Here is a 12,270-nt window from a genome sequence, read left to right on the forward strand (position 1 = left end):
CAAAACCTGCCTTGATGGTCTCTTTAGAAATTCTGTGGTGGTAGTGAAAGGTCATGTACAAACCAGAGACATGGGGTGGGGCAGGAGAAAAGATGTGGAATAAAACACAGAGTAAGTTAAATATCAGATTTGCACTGCAGCCTTCTTTAAATACTCCCAAAACTAGGTGGATGAGGCAAAGTTCCAATGCATGCCTGAAAAAACAGTTCAAAGAACAGGACTACAGATTCTTTAGAAACTGCAGAAACATGGAGTAGTGGGAATCCAGAAAATACTCTGTTCTTAAAGAGAAAAAGAGGCAAAAAGATGCTAATATTTAAGAGACTGTAGGAGATTTTAAAGCAACATAGCAGGTGAAGAAACATCAGATGGATAAGAGCACATTCTCTCATTTCCATTAGGAATGGAATCACAGAAACTATATCTAATATTATAGTGCACTGAAGTTTTAAAAATTCAATTGAGTAATCATTCTAAGTCAGTCAAGTGCAGTCTGACTCACAAACACTCATATGTAGAAAACCCCAAACATTCATATACAGCTTGGCATAAATGCCAGCAGCACAAGATGTAAAGCTCAGATGTCTGCTTTTAATCAAGGACAGTGACAAAACAGACATACCAGAAATATGATGGAAGATCAAAAAGATATTGATACAAAATATATAGAAGAGTCATAAAAATAAATATCTACATATTAAATCATCCAATCAAACATGGATTGAATTTCCAAACCTAGCAAGGTAAACTCTTTTATTAGGTGATATTGGTACTCCCACCTTTAAGATGGATATGTGTGGCCATAGCTATGACATCTGAGATGTCTAAGGCCAGCAATGTAACTGTGATGACAGACAGCAATCATGAGCATGTTGGATAAATGTCACACTGAAGAGGCCAAGATCACTATTTTAATATATTCTTTTTCATGCAACTGATCAGGCCCACCCAGCTCTGGCTGTGGTCACTCAGCCTGAGCCAAAATGCTACTTTCAAATAGTGATTTTTTTTTAATGGTGACTTTTATTTCTGCATTTATTTCACTTTTATTTCTATTGACCCAGTTTATTAATAAAGACAGAAGTCCACTACCACAGACTTCCATAAAAAACAAGCAACATATAATAAAATATTTACATTAAGCCAAAAAGACAAGTCAAAATTAAGATGCAGCCCAATAACAACACCAAGATTGAATGTACTGAACTTCAGTACAACAATTTTAAATACACACATCAAATTACAATTTTTGTGGAAAGGGGGAAGCTCCTAGCATTTAAACATCAACCTTTGTAAAACCATCAATCTAGCTTTAGGAGTCAAATTTAATCAGTCAATGAATGTAACATTTACAGCCAGATCAAGTTCAGAGGAATAATCTGCAAAAATAATCTGCACCTCAGGAACAGGAACTATGCCTGAAGAAGGCAAGCAGATGATCAAATAAAAAGCAAAGTGCTCAGGGAAGGAAAACCTACTGAGGAAAAAAATCCCCAGACTCTGAACAAATCCCTGTGATCAGTTTTTGGTACCATGGAGGAACTCGAGGACAACTTCTAGAGGCACCTTGTTGAAGGTTTTACTCCTTCCTTTACACTGGGAGAGGTTACAGAGGAAAGTGACAAAGGGGAGAGATGAGGCTTTCACTCCCCAGTGCTAACAGAAACCAAGTAAGTGCAGTGGGAGACTTCTGAGTGAAACCTGCCTCGAGTGACTGGAAGCTGGCAAACGTGACAGCAAGTTCTTGTCATTTTAGTGGGTGGAAGGACCACTTGTTTTTTGAGAAGAGATTCCAGAGGGATCCAGGGAATTAAAGCCTAAATCTATTTTTCGGTACATAGCAAAGTGCCAGAAATTGTTCTAAAGCCAAGAAAACAACAGGATAAATATACAGAGTTGCTTTTGCAAATGAAAGTCATGTTTGATAAACATTTTAGAGTTCTTCTAAAAAGAACTTAAAAGAGATGAGAATATGGAGATCTAATAATGGTGCATACTTGAAATTCTAAAAGGCATCTGACACAGTCCCTTGCCAAAAACTATTAAAGATGCTGTGCTGCCAAAAGAAGTTGTCATATCAGTACATTGTTTAAAGATAGAAGACAAAGGGTATGAATCAGCAGTTGTTCTCTCCCCTAAGGATGTGCAGTGCCAAGAAAGCACCACAGTTCCTCTGTAGGGGAAGGCAAAGTACAACCTATTTCTAAGGGTTCTGAGACAGCAGTTTCTGAATACCACAGTGTATTCCAGTAACACCAATTTAAAGTAATAAAGAGATTAAGGAATTAAAAAATTGCAGAATGATTTCACCGAGGAAATAGGTGTTAAAAGCAGGAAACCAAACTCACTGTAGATATCTGAGAACAATTCATGCTGAAAAAATACAAAAATTCAGACTTTTGCACATATATATGGAAATGAACTACAAGTTGACCATTAATTATTCAGGACTGAGTTACTGTTCTGAAAATATAAGTGCAACAGTTAGGAAAAAGCAAAACACCCAGGCATAATTTTTGGAAACAGTATAAAACAAAACATAAAATAATTTAATTTTTTAAAATAGATCCACAGTGAATTCTGCAAGAAGTTCTACCTGGTGCTCCCTCCTTGAGAAACTGGAAGAGTAAAGCAAAGTTCAACAAAGACAATTTAAGACACAAAAGAGCTCTCCAGCAACAAGTAATTAAAAGAAATATGACTCTTCAGTACGAAACAGAAACAACTAAGGCAGGATAAGATAAGAAGTCTACAAATTCAAAAGCAATACAGAGAGAGCACTTGAGGGTTGTTTCTAATGCCTGCAGGCCTCAACCAGAGCTGCACACTGGTGGGTTCAAATATCCCAGTCACAAACTGCTGGAGGAACCAGAGTCTTCTAAGGAGATACACACCTGATCTGTCACCTACCCTGCACAGTCCCTACGTCCCCTGTTCAGGACATCACACCAGACCAGACAGACCCAGCATCATGTCAACCAATTTTCTGTTCTAATTTACCAGTTCAGAGAAGGGGGGGGGGAGCCTTTTAAAAGTGTGATTTAAAGCTACCAACACTTCAGTCTGGCCCTATGGCAACAGCAATAATAAAAACATAGTATGTACTGGAACTTTTTACAGAAATTACTGTGTGGCATGCTGAGATTCTTCTGACAGAATTATTTCAGGTTTTAATTGCAAATATGAACGAAACATTCAATTGCTGATAACTTGTTTAACAACTCCCTTATCCCCCCAAAAGAAGGATAATAATAATTAGGATCAGAACTTACTAAAAGAAAATTATTTCTAGTTTCTTAGGTTTGGCTTTTGGTCAAGAAATGTCACACAGGGTTTGTTTGTAAAAGACCAAGGGCGGGTATGGGCAGCAGCCAAGTCACTGACATATTCCTACTTGACTAGTGAAAATGTACCAGCTGTCCTTCCTCACCTTCAGGGCCCTTGGGAAAATTCACATAATCTCTGGCCAACTCCTTCTATCAAGGAAAAACATAATTAGCAATTATATTTTTGGTGCAAAGACATATGACACATAACAGCGATAACAGGAAGATAAGGACTCCTGGAAGGATTACTTCTATGGTATTTTATATTCCAAAGTGAGTAGCACAACCAACTGCAAAATCTCCTGATCATACAAGTACTCCTTGTATTATTTCTCAATACATACCTGCAAGAAGCTCGAACATGTATTGTTTTCTGGCACAAAGACAAAACTTCTCAGCTGCACAAAGGAAGAAAATCTCCAACTTTAAAGCCACAGTTATCATCAGTGAGATCTCTTCTTTCTGTATTGTGGTGTGTGCCAAGATGGGAAGCAATTTCAAAAGCTGAATCAACATCTGGATCATGATGCAATGAACACCAGAGCTAAGAAGTGAAAGTCCTGAACCACATTCATAGTTTTTTTCAGAGATAATAAAAACATCAATTATCAAAAATTACTCAAGCTCAATAGAAAAGCCTGAGGTCAAACATTTGGTAAGTTTTCAGCAAGACAGGAACACTCAGAATCATTTACAGCAGAATAATTACTGTGCTTCAAAAGCTGCTTTGAATAAAATAAATGGCCATTTTATTGACTATACATACATATGAGGGATCATCAACTTAAGAGCTGAACTGAGTGCTCATGAAAATACAGAGCAAAACACAAAACACCTTGACTTCATGCTCTGGAAGTGATACATGTTCTAAGTATGTACCGAGTCCTTGCAGTGTCTTACAGAGCAAGGTGTGCAGCTGTAGTGTTCAGCAGTGCATGTGCAGCTCAAGCGGAGAGTATGACAGGATTAGCAGCTCCAGTGCTGTAGCAATCCTCCAGTGGGCACACACCAGAGCCCCTGGACTGAGTGAGTGCTGTACATACACTCAGAAATGGAACCGAGTAGGCTTTGTCTTTATAAAAACACAGTGCATATAATTAAAGCTTCTAAAGGCAATTCAGGTATGCTGAAGATCTAGAAGTTCCTAGCTTTGTAGCGTTAGGTACAAACAAACAAAGCTCAAAGGAAACTCCTTGCTACTTTATAGGGACTAACTGATAAGAATGCAAAACTATGCAGTTCACAATCTTTGCCCTACTTGAAAAACTTGATGCAATCATACCTGCCACCCAATAAACATGTCTCTGCACTTTATTAACCTTTGTGTAACATGATAATTAAAATAAAATCTCATTCTTTCCCAAATTAGAAAACAGGACTTTATAAAAATTCAGTGCTTTAAAAACATATCAGCACATTATTAAAGCTATCACTGTATCAAAACCAGATCTTTTTCAAATTGTTTCATACACAGACTTTGTAATACCAAACAGACTCTTCAGGCAGCTAAACACACACATTGTACCTCACTGCTGCTGAATTTCTCCTCTGACTAAAAAAGACCAAGTCAATTATGTACATCAATCTTCAAACGATTTCCAGCCCTCTCCCTTTATTTAGAATATATTTATATATTACCGTCATGACATTGAAGCAGTCCTTTATTCAAGACAGTACTTAGGTCATAAGCTGCAAGCCTCCATCTACAACCAGAACACTCCCTGTAATATATGGGCATTCTAGAAGAAAGACAACAGCTTGTGCAACTTCATGAGGCTCTCCAAATCTTCCAAGGGGAATTGCTTTCTTCAACTGATCTTCTTCCAAATGAGCTGTCATCTCTGTGTGAATAAAGCCTAAGAGCAGAGAGATATAGGAAGAGTTACCTAACCTTCAGCTAAATTTATCTAGTGGATTTCCCACTGAATCTTACAAAGTGAAATCTATTACCAGGATTCAGCACCAGCTACCATACTTCAAAGTCTCCCAAAGCAGCCCACATCATTTGATGGCCAAAATCACTTTCTTATCTAACCAATAAAATACTTTTCGTTTTTGGAAGCAATAATGCAATAACCAAAACGCAGAAAAAATGTTAAAAAACCCAAACAAAATCAAACAAGAAAGGGAAACTAAAATTCAATCAAAAAACTATATTTAATATCACTTTTCTAAAAGAAAAAATATACTCATTTCACCAAAATGTTCTCAATTAAAATATGAGCACAAAATGTCTGGCAAGAAACCTTCTCTGACTTTAAAGTGTTTGCATTCTATTTTAGAACTTCTGGCAGTTCTTGCATAGTTTCTACTAGAGCACTCATTTGAAGAATATTTCTTGACATTTTTGAAGGACCTTTTTTACAGTTTCAAATTTTCTGAGATTTGGCTTTCCCACTGCTGCACAACTCTACACAAAAGCTGCAGCTTTATAAAGAGCTGATCTTACCTGCTTTCTAGCTGCCATCAAGAAGGGCAAGACTCCCTTTTGCTTTCTACTGTAATACTCTGCCCCTTTATGATGGCTGTGGATGAGCTGCTCAACTCACTAAAGAATAAAAGTATTTTTCCTGCCTAGTTCACAAGCTGAACAGGTTCACGTGGAATTCTGAAAGGCATCAGAGGTAGCAGAAGGTGAGCAGCAGTGTACACAGTTATGGGTGGAAAAATTCAGAAAATATAGAAGGGGCTTTTCCTTAAGGGTGGCAGTTTGCTTGAACTAGATCATCTTACAAAAGCACAGCCTTTGCTCACAGAAATAACTTTCAGGATTTCCTCCTTTTACTACAGGGAGATAGAGGTGCTTTTATGACAGCTTTCTTATGGTTTGTCATGTTACTGTAATAACAAACAAGCATCCTCTAGCTGGAGAAAAGGGTAGCTCTCAGTCTCTAATTAGATCTAATCTTTCCATCTGCAAGGACAGCAAATTCTGAAGAAGGATCAAAGGAAAAAAACTACATTCATTATGTAATAATGGATAGAAGAATAGGTAGATTCACTCTTCCAAATTTCTTGATGTTCCCTTGAAAAGACTGAAGGTTTTCTAAAAGAATGTATTATTCTTCAAACAAACAAACAAAATATATTAAAAATATTTACTTACAAAGCTGAAGAAAATAATAGAAATTAGTCTTAAGTTACTTTCAGAGTGCAAGAAATATCCACAGTCTTAATGAATTGCAACAGTCAAGGATGCAGGAATTCCTCAAGAACTAACCTGGAGCAACAAGGTTGACTCGAATTTGCTTTTTTGCTACTTCTTTAGCAAGAGAGCGTGAAAATCCAACTAATCCTGCTTTGGTAGCACTATACACACTCTGACCAGAGTTGCCTTTAAGTCCTACAATACTCCCTAAAATAAAGAAACATCAAAGAGAAGATTAAATGGGTAACTTGAAACATTGTACTCACTTGATCATTTTAGTTTTAAACTTGGAATGAAAAATGAGGTCACAAGAAGAGTAAAATATGCATGACTTTATGCACTTTAGCCTGCTAGGATAAGCAAATGTCCCAATTAGTTATGATTTTTGTATAATTCATGTATCTACGTTGACCAACAAGCAGCAGGAAAGTAAAATTAAGACTTTTCTAAAAAAAGTATCCTTGCCCACATTAAATAAATAAAGAAAGAAACTGACTAAACCTATCAATTCTTAGTTAATTGCCAGCAGCTGGTATATATAGGCATTGAAAGAATTGGTAAGAATAGCAAAGTTTGTTTTTTTCAATAAAATATAAACTCTGAGGTGTTTATTACTGAAGAAAGCTATTTAGAAGTTGCTGAAATTACACAAAAGAATAAGCACTCATAAAGAAATGCTAAATATAGAATGTCTAAATAAAAGGAAAAGAAGTAAATTGCAACAAGCAATGTAATATGTTACACCTGCTGAACATTTCTAGAAGACTAGTACACAGAACTCCACTGGCTGACACAAACAACTTACCTATATTGACAATAGCACCTCCCTGCTGCTGAATCATGACCTTTAGAGCAGCCTTGCATGTCAACATTGTTCCCAAAAGGTTTGTGTGAATCTGGGCTATCATATCTTCAGTCTTGGTTCTCAGTAGCAAACGATCCCTGACAAACAAACAAAAAAACCCCAAAGAATTCAGTGAACAACCCCCTGATCATGTTTACTCATAAAAAAAGACTGTTGGACAGAATATTAATGGGGTGTATGTGGTTCCATACATTTGAGCATTCAAAATGACAATGCTGCAAGAGCTACACATAGCAAAAAACATGCTTAGCCATGTTAAAGTTAGCCATGCTCCTAGACAGAGAGCCTCCTTTGCAAGCACTGTTTTGGACCATTCTGGGAGAAAAAGTAGAAGAAAGAATAGAGGGGAAGGCAAACTCAGAATGCAGAAACTACAGTGAAAGCCATATCATCTGTTAGCATTTTACTGCCATCAGAAACAAAATATTGGCAAGGACTTAATATTGTTTTCAGATGTGCTCATTAACAACACTCTTACTAAGCACAAAGGGCCAGAGCACCTTACAGTGGGCTGCCTGCAATTACCTATTGTCTTGTCAGGAGTAACCAACCTGTTGATCCCAGCTGCATTAACCAAGTAGTTAATAGGACCCAAATTCCTCTGCATCTCCTCAAAAGCCTTTTGGACTTCTTGTTCACTGGATACATCACAGCTAAGTGCCAGATGTCCTGCTGTATTGAAATATATATAATGTCACAGTAAAAGCTGTACTTAATTCATAAACCTCCTTCAGAATGTATCAGCTCAGTTGCAAAACAGATGTTGAACTAGTTATAATTTAAGGAACCTATTTAATCCCCAGGCAATTAAATAAAGATGATTTTCAAGTATAGTATTCATCAGTTATGTGACAATTCCTTGTTTTATATTTTTTGCCTTTTGGAGTGAGAAGTTCAGTGTGAGCAGACTGCTCTCAGTTCTGGCTTCTTCAGGAGCTGAGGATGACTCAGTTCACACCACCTCTATTGTGACCCCAAACAATTCCATTCATCTTAAAATTGCCATCATGCAGATAAAAAAGGCATGATGGCAATTTTAAGATGAAAGGCATCTACTCTCTCAACGACTCTTGTGCAAACAGAATCAAAGCAAAACAGCTGGTTTTTAATGTTCTTCAGCCTTTATTTTCCTTTCCATCTAGCTAAACAAGAGGGGTTGTTCCACGAGTCCCCCAGGCAGGGAGCAGTGAGGGGTGCCCAGCAGCATACGTACCGCCAAGGTGACAGGCAGTGCTCTGGGCCATGTCCAGGTTCCTAGCAAGGATGGCCAGGCGGCAGCCCTTCTGCGCCAGGAGCTCTGCCACAGCTCTGCCTATCCCACGGGATCCTCCAAAAACAGCACACACCTTGCCCATCTTCAAAACATTCCAGAAACTGCAAGTAAACCATCAACTTCGCGTCCAGCAGAGCAAGACATTAACTGTTCTTGTCAACTCACAGCCTTTACCTGTTTGCAGCAGTTTGTAAGAGCAGGTTACAAAATTAGTGATTTGGGTTTTATTCGTTCATTTGTATTCATTTCTTTATTCAAAATAAACAGCTGAACAACTTAGACACCACCTCTACAAATGAAAGTTAATTCTGAAATATTTATGAAGTATTAAAAAAATTATCACGCACATAATCTAGCATTCCAATACTAGAGTTATGGCAACTCTTATTCAATTGATGAATTATGTGATTTATGTACCTAAAGGCCACAATGTACTGTTCAGCTGCTTATTCAAAGCTGATGTACTGGTTGTAATTATATTGCTCTTGCAACCACTATTCTTGTGCTGAAATCATTTGGCCTCAAGGTCTCACTCCATCCAAAGTATCTGTGTTGGACACCACCAGTGCAAATGTTACTGAGTATGATTTGAAACTATTGTATTTACACTGGTTTAGTACTGTCAGACTGTGTTTTACCACTAGCCTGGGGATTTTTGTTTCTGCTTTCAAAGGAAGAAAAAAAGCTTTTTGAAATACGAAATTATTCTGAAGTAGCTAGCTTTGATGTTCAGAATGGAGTACACAAAGGAAGCACTTCTGTAGAATGATCTTTTATTCTGCAAGCTCTAGAAACCAATCAGCTGGTTTGGGATTTCCTGAGGAGACAGGGGCAGAATCAAGCAGTAACAATGAATCTTTTTTCCATACATTTGAATAAATCCTTTTTGAACCCAATTATACTGTCTTCATCCCGAGGCAACGAGCTTTATTATTTGTGGGCAAGTACTTCTTTTTGTTCTTAATTTGCTTTCTGATTAGATAATTCTATGCATTTCTCCTCATACCTTCCCCTCACTGTTTCACTCTCCACCTGTATCCTCTTTCAGGTCTATTCAGTTACTCCTACACATATGGAAGCTATTCAATACATCACTAAAGAGTGTGCCGGTGCTTAGACCTTACCCTCGGCCTCACTGAGCTCTATTAAACCCTTCTGGATGAGTGATGATCAGAAAAGCACATGGTACCGAGTGTGCCAGGCCACCACCAACTCATGCAGTGGCATGATGAGTTCGGTCTTCTGTGACAGAGTCTGAACAAGCAGACGGTCTGTCCTTTTCCCTAATTAAGTATTCACAAGTGCCTGAAACCAACCCACGTGTCTGCCTTCCCTGGCAAGTTCTCAGAGCAGAGAAAAGCCCCTTGTGCATTAACCAGGCATTCACAGGCGGGGCCGACCTGCAACACAGTACATACATACAGTTTGTGCTCTAACACAGAAACGCCACACAGGCTCCCTGGAGCTGGGACTTGGGAGGGAAAAGCTGCAGCAGGAGTCACGCCCCGCTGCTCCCTGGATAAATAACGGAAGGGAAAACCAGCTATACTTGGAGCAACAGGCACACGCAGGCACCTCTACCACCTTCGCTCTTCTTTCAGAGCCAAACTACGTAACGCGGGGCTCCGAGGGGACCACCCCACAGCGCCCGGCTGCCAGCCCAAGGAGGGCACCTTTAACCAGGGCGAGCGGGGTTCCCCCAGCCGTGCCCGGCCGAGCCCGGCGCCTCCCTCCCTCCCTGCTCCGCCCGTGGGGCTGAGCTGGGCTCCCGCCCGGGCCCGGCTGCAGGTGGAGCCCTCGGCACGGACAGCGGGAAGCGGGGCACGCCGGGACCGAGCCGAGCCCGCGCGCCGCCGGTGCCACGGTGGGGGCGGAGTCGCCCCGTGCCGTCCCTGCGAGTCCCCGCAGCCGCTCCGCGCTGTCCCTGCGTGTCCCCCCAGCCCTGCGTGTCCCCCCGGCCCCGAGCCAGGCGCGGCCTGCGGGGCGCACGGGCAGGGAGCCGAACGCGAGGAGCGCGTCCCACGTGCGCTCCGGTACCTCCCGGCCGCCGGCTCGCTTCCCTCACGGAGCGCGGTTCCCTCCCCGGGCAGGCCGGTTCCGCTCCGCGCTGAGCGCACGCGTCACGGCGAGCGGCCTGACGTCACGGCCGGGGCAGCGGCCGCCGGCACCGGGCTGCGGGCTCGGGGCGCTCCCGCGGCTCTGCGGCCGGACGGGGCCCGGCCCGGCGCTGAGGGGCTCAGGCCTCAGCAGCCTGGCACATTGGAGGCCTCTCTGCTTTCGCCTCACGCTTGCCGCTTTGCAACTCCAATTTACGGCGTCCGGCCTGGAGCTGAAGCTCTCAGTCCTGCCCTTGTTACCCTCTTCCTGCACAGAAATGTGCTTCATATAGAGATACAAACAATTAGATGAATCAGGATTTTGTTTCTCTCATTTTCACGTATCCTTGCCCCAAAATCGCAAGGACTTTGTATGGGGTATCACTGTAGCAGAGGAGTTAAATTTCAAACACGTTAAGGTAGATAAGCCCAAAATACAGAAGCATCTGTGAGAGTTTCTATTCAGGAACCAAAGCAAACTTCATTATATGCAATTAAACTAATATTAAAAAACTGTTACAACAGTAATGCTATTTACAGTTATGATCCATGTCCGATGATGTGCTGGAGGGGTTTCTGTGGACTCTTAATTAAGTCACACACACTGAGTAAATTTACCCCCTGAGGAATACTAATAAAAGCTATGACAATTTTGTACAAGAGTATGCTTCAGATTTTTTTTTTTTTTTTGAGAAAAATTATTATTGTCATTATTACTATTAATTGTTATTCTTTTCCACAGAGTAATATGCTGAAATGCTACTGGAGTTTCTATAAGCAAACATACAGTTCTTGCTTTTGACTTGAAAGTTGTTTTTCAGAATTTCAGATTATATGTGTTTCAGGGGAGCTGTAGAGCATTTAATAACATTAGTTCTATGCATCTGGGATTCTTCTTCCACAGATTATTCTTTACATATAGAAAAAAAAATAAAGCAAGATTTAGGCATTGGCAAACAGGTGAGCATCTGTAAGAAAAATAACATGTTGAAGGAAAGCTATTATGAAAATTAGTTTCTTTTGGCAAGTATATTTAGATTGCAAGTGGCTCTTTTCAAAAGAGTGAATGAGATTTTTGTGATATAATGACATAATGTTTCAGATCATGCCATGTTCTGAAAGTCTGGAGGCCCCAGTGTTAAAGAAGAAAAGGCACTGACAGATGAGACTGTGACTCAGAATAGTCTCTGACCAAGATTTCTGGTACCCAGCATAATTAAGGACCAGGACAGCTTTTTCTTCAAATGAAGCTTACAAGCAAAGTAACACAGAGTGCAAAAAAATGGTCCTTAGTGATGTTTTCTGAAGTTGTATACTACAGAGAAAATAGAATCTTCCTGCTGCTGTCCTTATACAATATGATGCTCATAGTTAACTGAAAAAAATTATAAGTAATTATGACTTTACCTTATTTCTGACGTGTGTCCTGAGCCATACAGCTGACCTACCCTTGTACAAAAGTTAAAGACTCATCTGTCTTGTGCTGTTAAGATTTTGCTGACACAGAGTAAGCATGAGTTTAATGTGGGTGTTTTAAAGTGTGTTATAGTTGACAAAGTTAA

The 12,270-nt window shown here is 40.2% G+C and overlaps 1 protein-coding gene across 4 annotated transcripts; it reads right to left on the reverse strand.

The window, feature by feature from the left end:
• Positions 1 to 4,052: 4,052 nt before the first annotated feature.
• CBR4 (carbonyl reductase 4) lies at positions 4,053 to 10,722 on the reverse strand. 4 transcript variants are annotated; one of them, XM_059470290.1, is made up of 6 exons: positions 10,650 to 10,722; positions 8,553 to 8,786; positions 7,891 to 8,011; positions 7,280 to 7,416; positions 6,547 to 6,681; positions 4,053 to 5,182 (listed from the first exon to the last, which is right to left on the reverse strand). In XM_059470290.1, exons 2-6 carry the CDS (start codon positions 8,692 to 8,694, stop codon positions 5,004 to 5,006), a joined length of 714 nt encoding a protein of 237 aa, XP_059326273.1. In that variant the 5' UTR covers positions 8,695 to 8,786; positions 10,650 to 10,722; the 3' UTR covers positions 4,053 to 5,003. The 4 variants fall into 4 exon arrangements, with proteins under 4 accessions (XP_059326273.1, XP_059326275.1, XP_059326276.1 ...); XM_059470292.1 differs by having other exon boundaries at positions 8,553 to 8,713; positions 10,650 to 10,704; XM_059470293.1 differs by having other exon boundaries at positions 8,553 to 8,694; positions 10,650 to 10,699.
• Between the last annotated feature and the right edge of the window lie 1,548 nt (positions 10,723 to 12,270).

The sequence above is a fragment of the Ammospiza nelsoni genome, chromosome 4, assembly GCF_027579445.1.
Source record: "Ammospiza nelsoni isolate bAmmNel1 chromosome 4, bAmmNel1.pri, whole genome shotgun sequence".
NCBI classification, from domain to species: domain Eukaryota; kingdom Metazoa; phylum Chordata; class Aves; order Passeriformes; family Passerellidae; genus Ammospiza; species Ammospiza nelsoni.

Coding starts and splice junctions, on each gene's coding strand:
- CBR4 (XM_059470290.1), bottom strand. CDS start 8,694: ATGGGCAAGGTGTGTGCTGTTTTTGGAGGATCCCGTGGGATAGGCAGA. Junction 8,012..8,552: donor CACTGCCTGTCACCTTGGCG/GTACGTATGCTG, acceptor ATTTCAATACAG/CAGGACATCTGGCACTTAGC. Junction 7,417..7,890: donor AATGCAGCTGGGATCAACAG/GTTGGTTACTCC, acceptor TTTGTTTGTCAG/GGATCGTTTGCTACTGAGAA.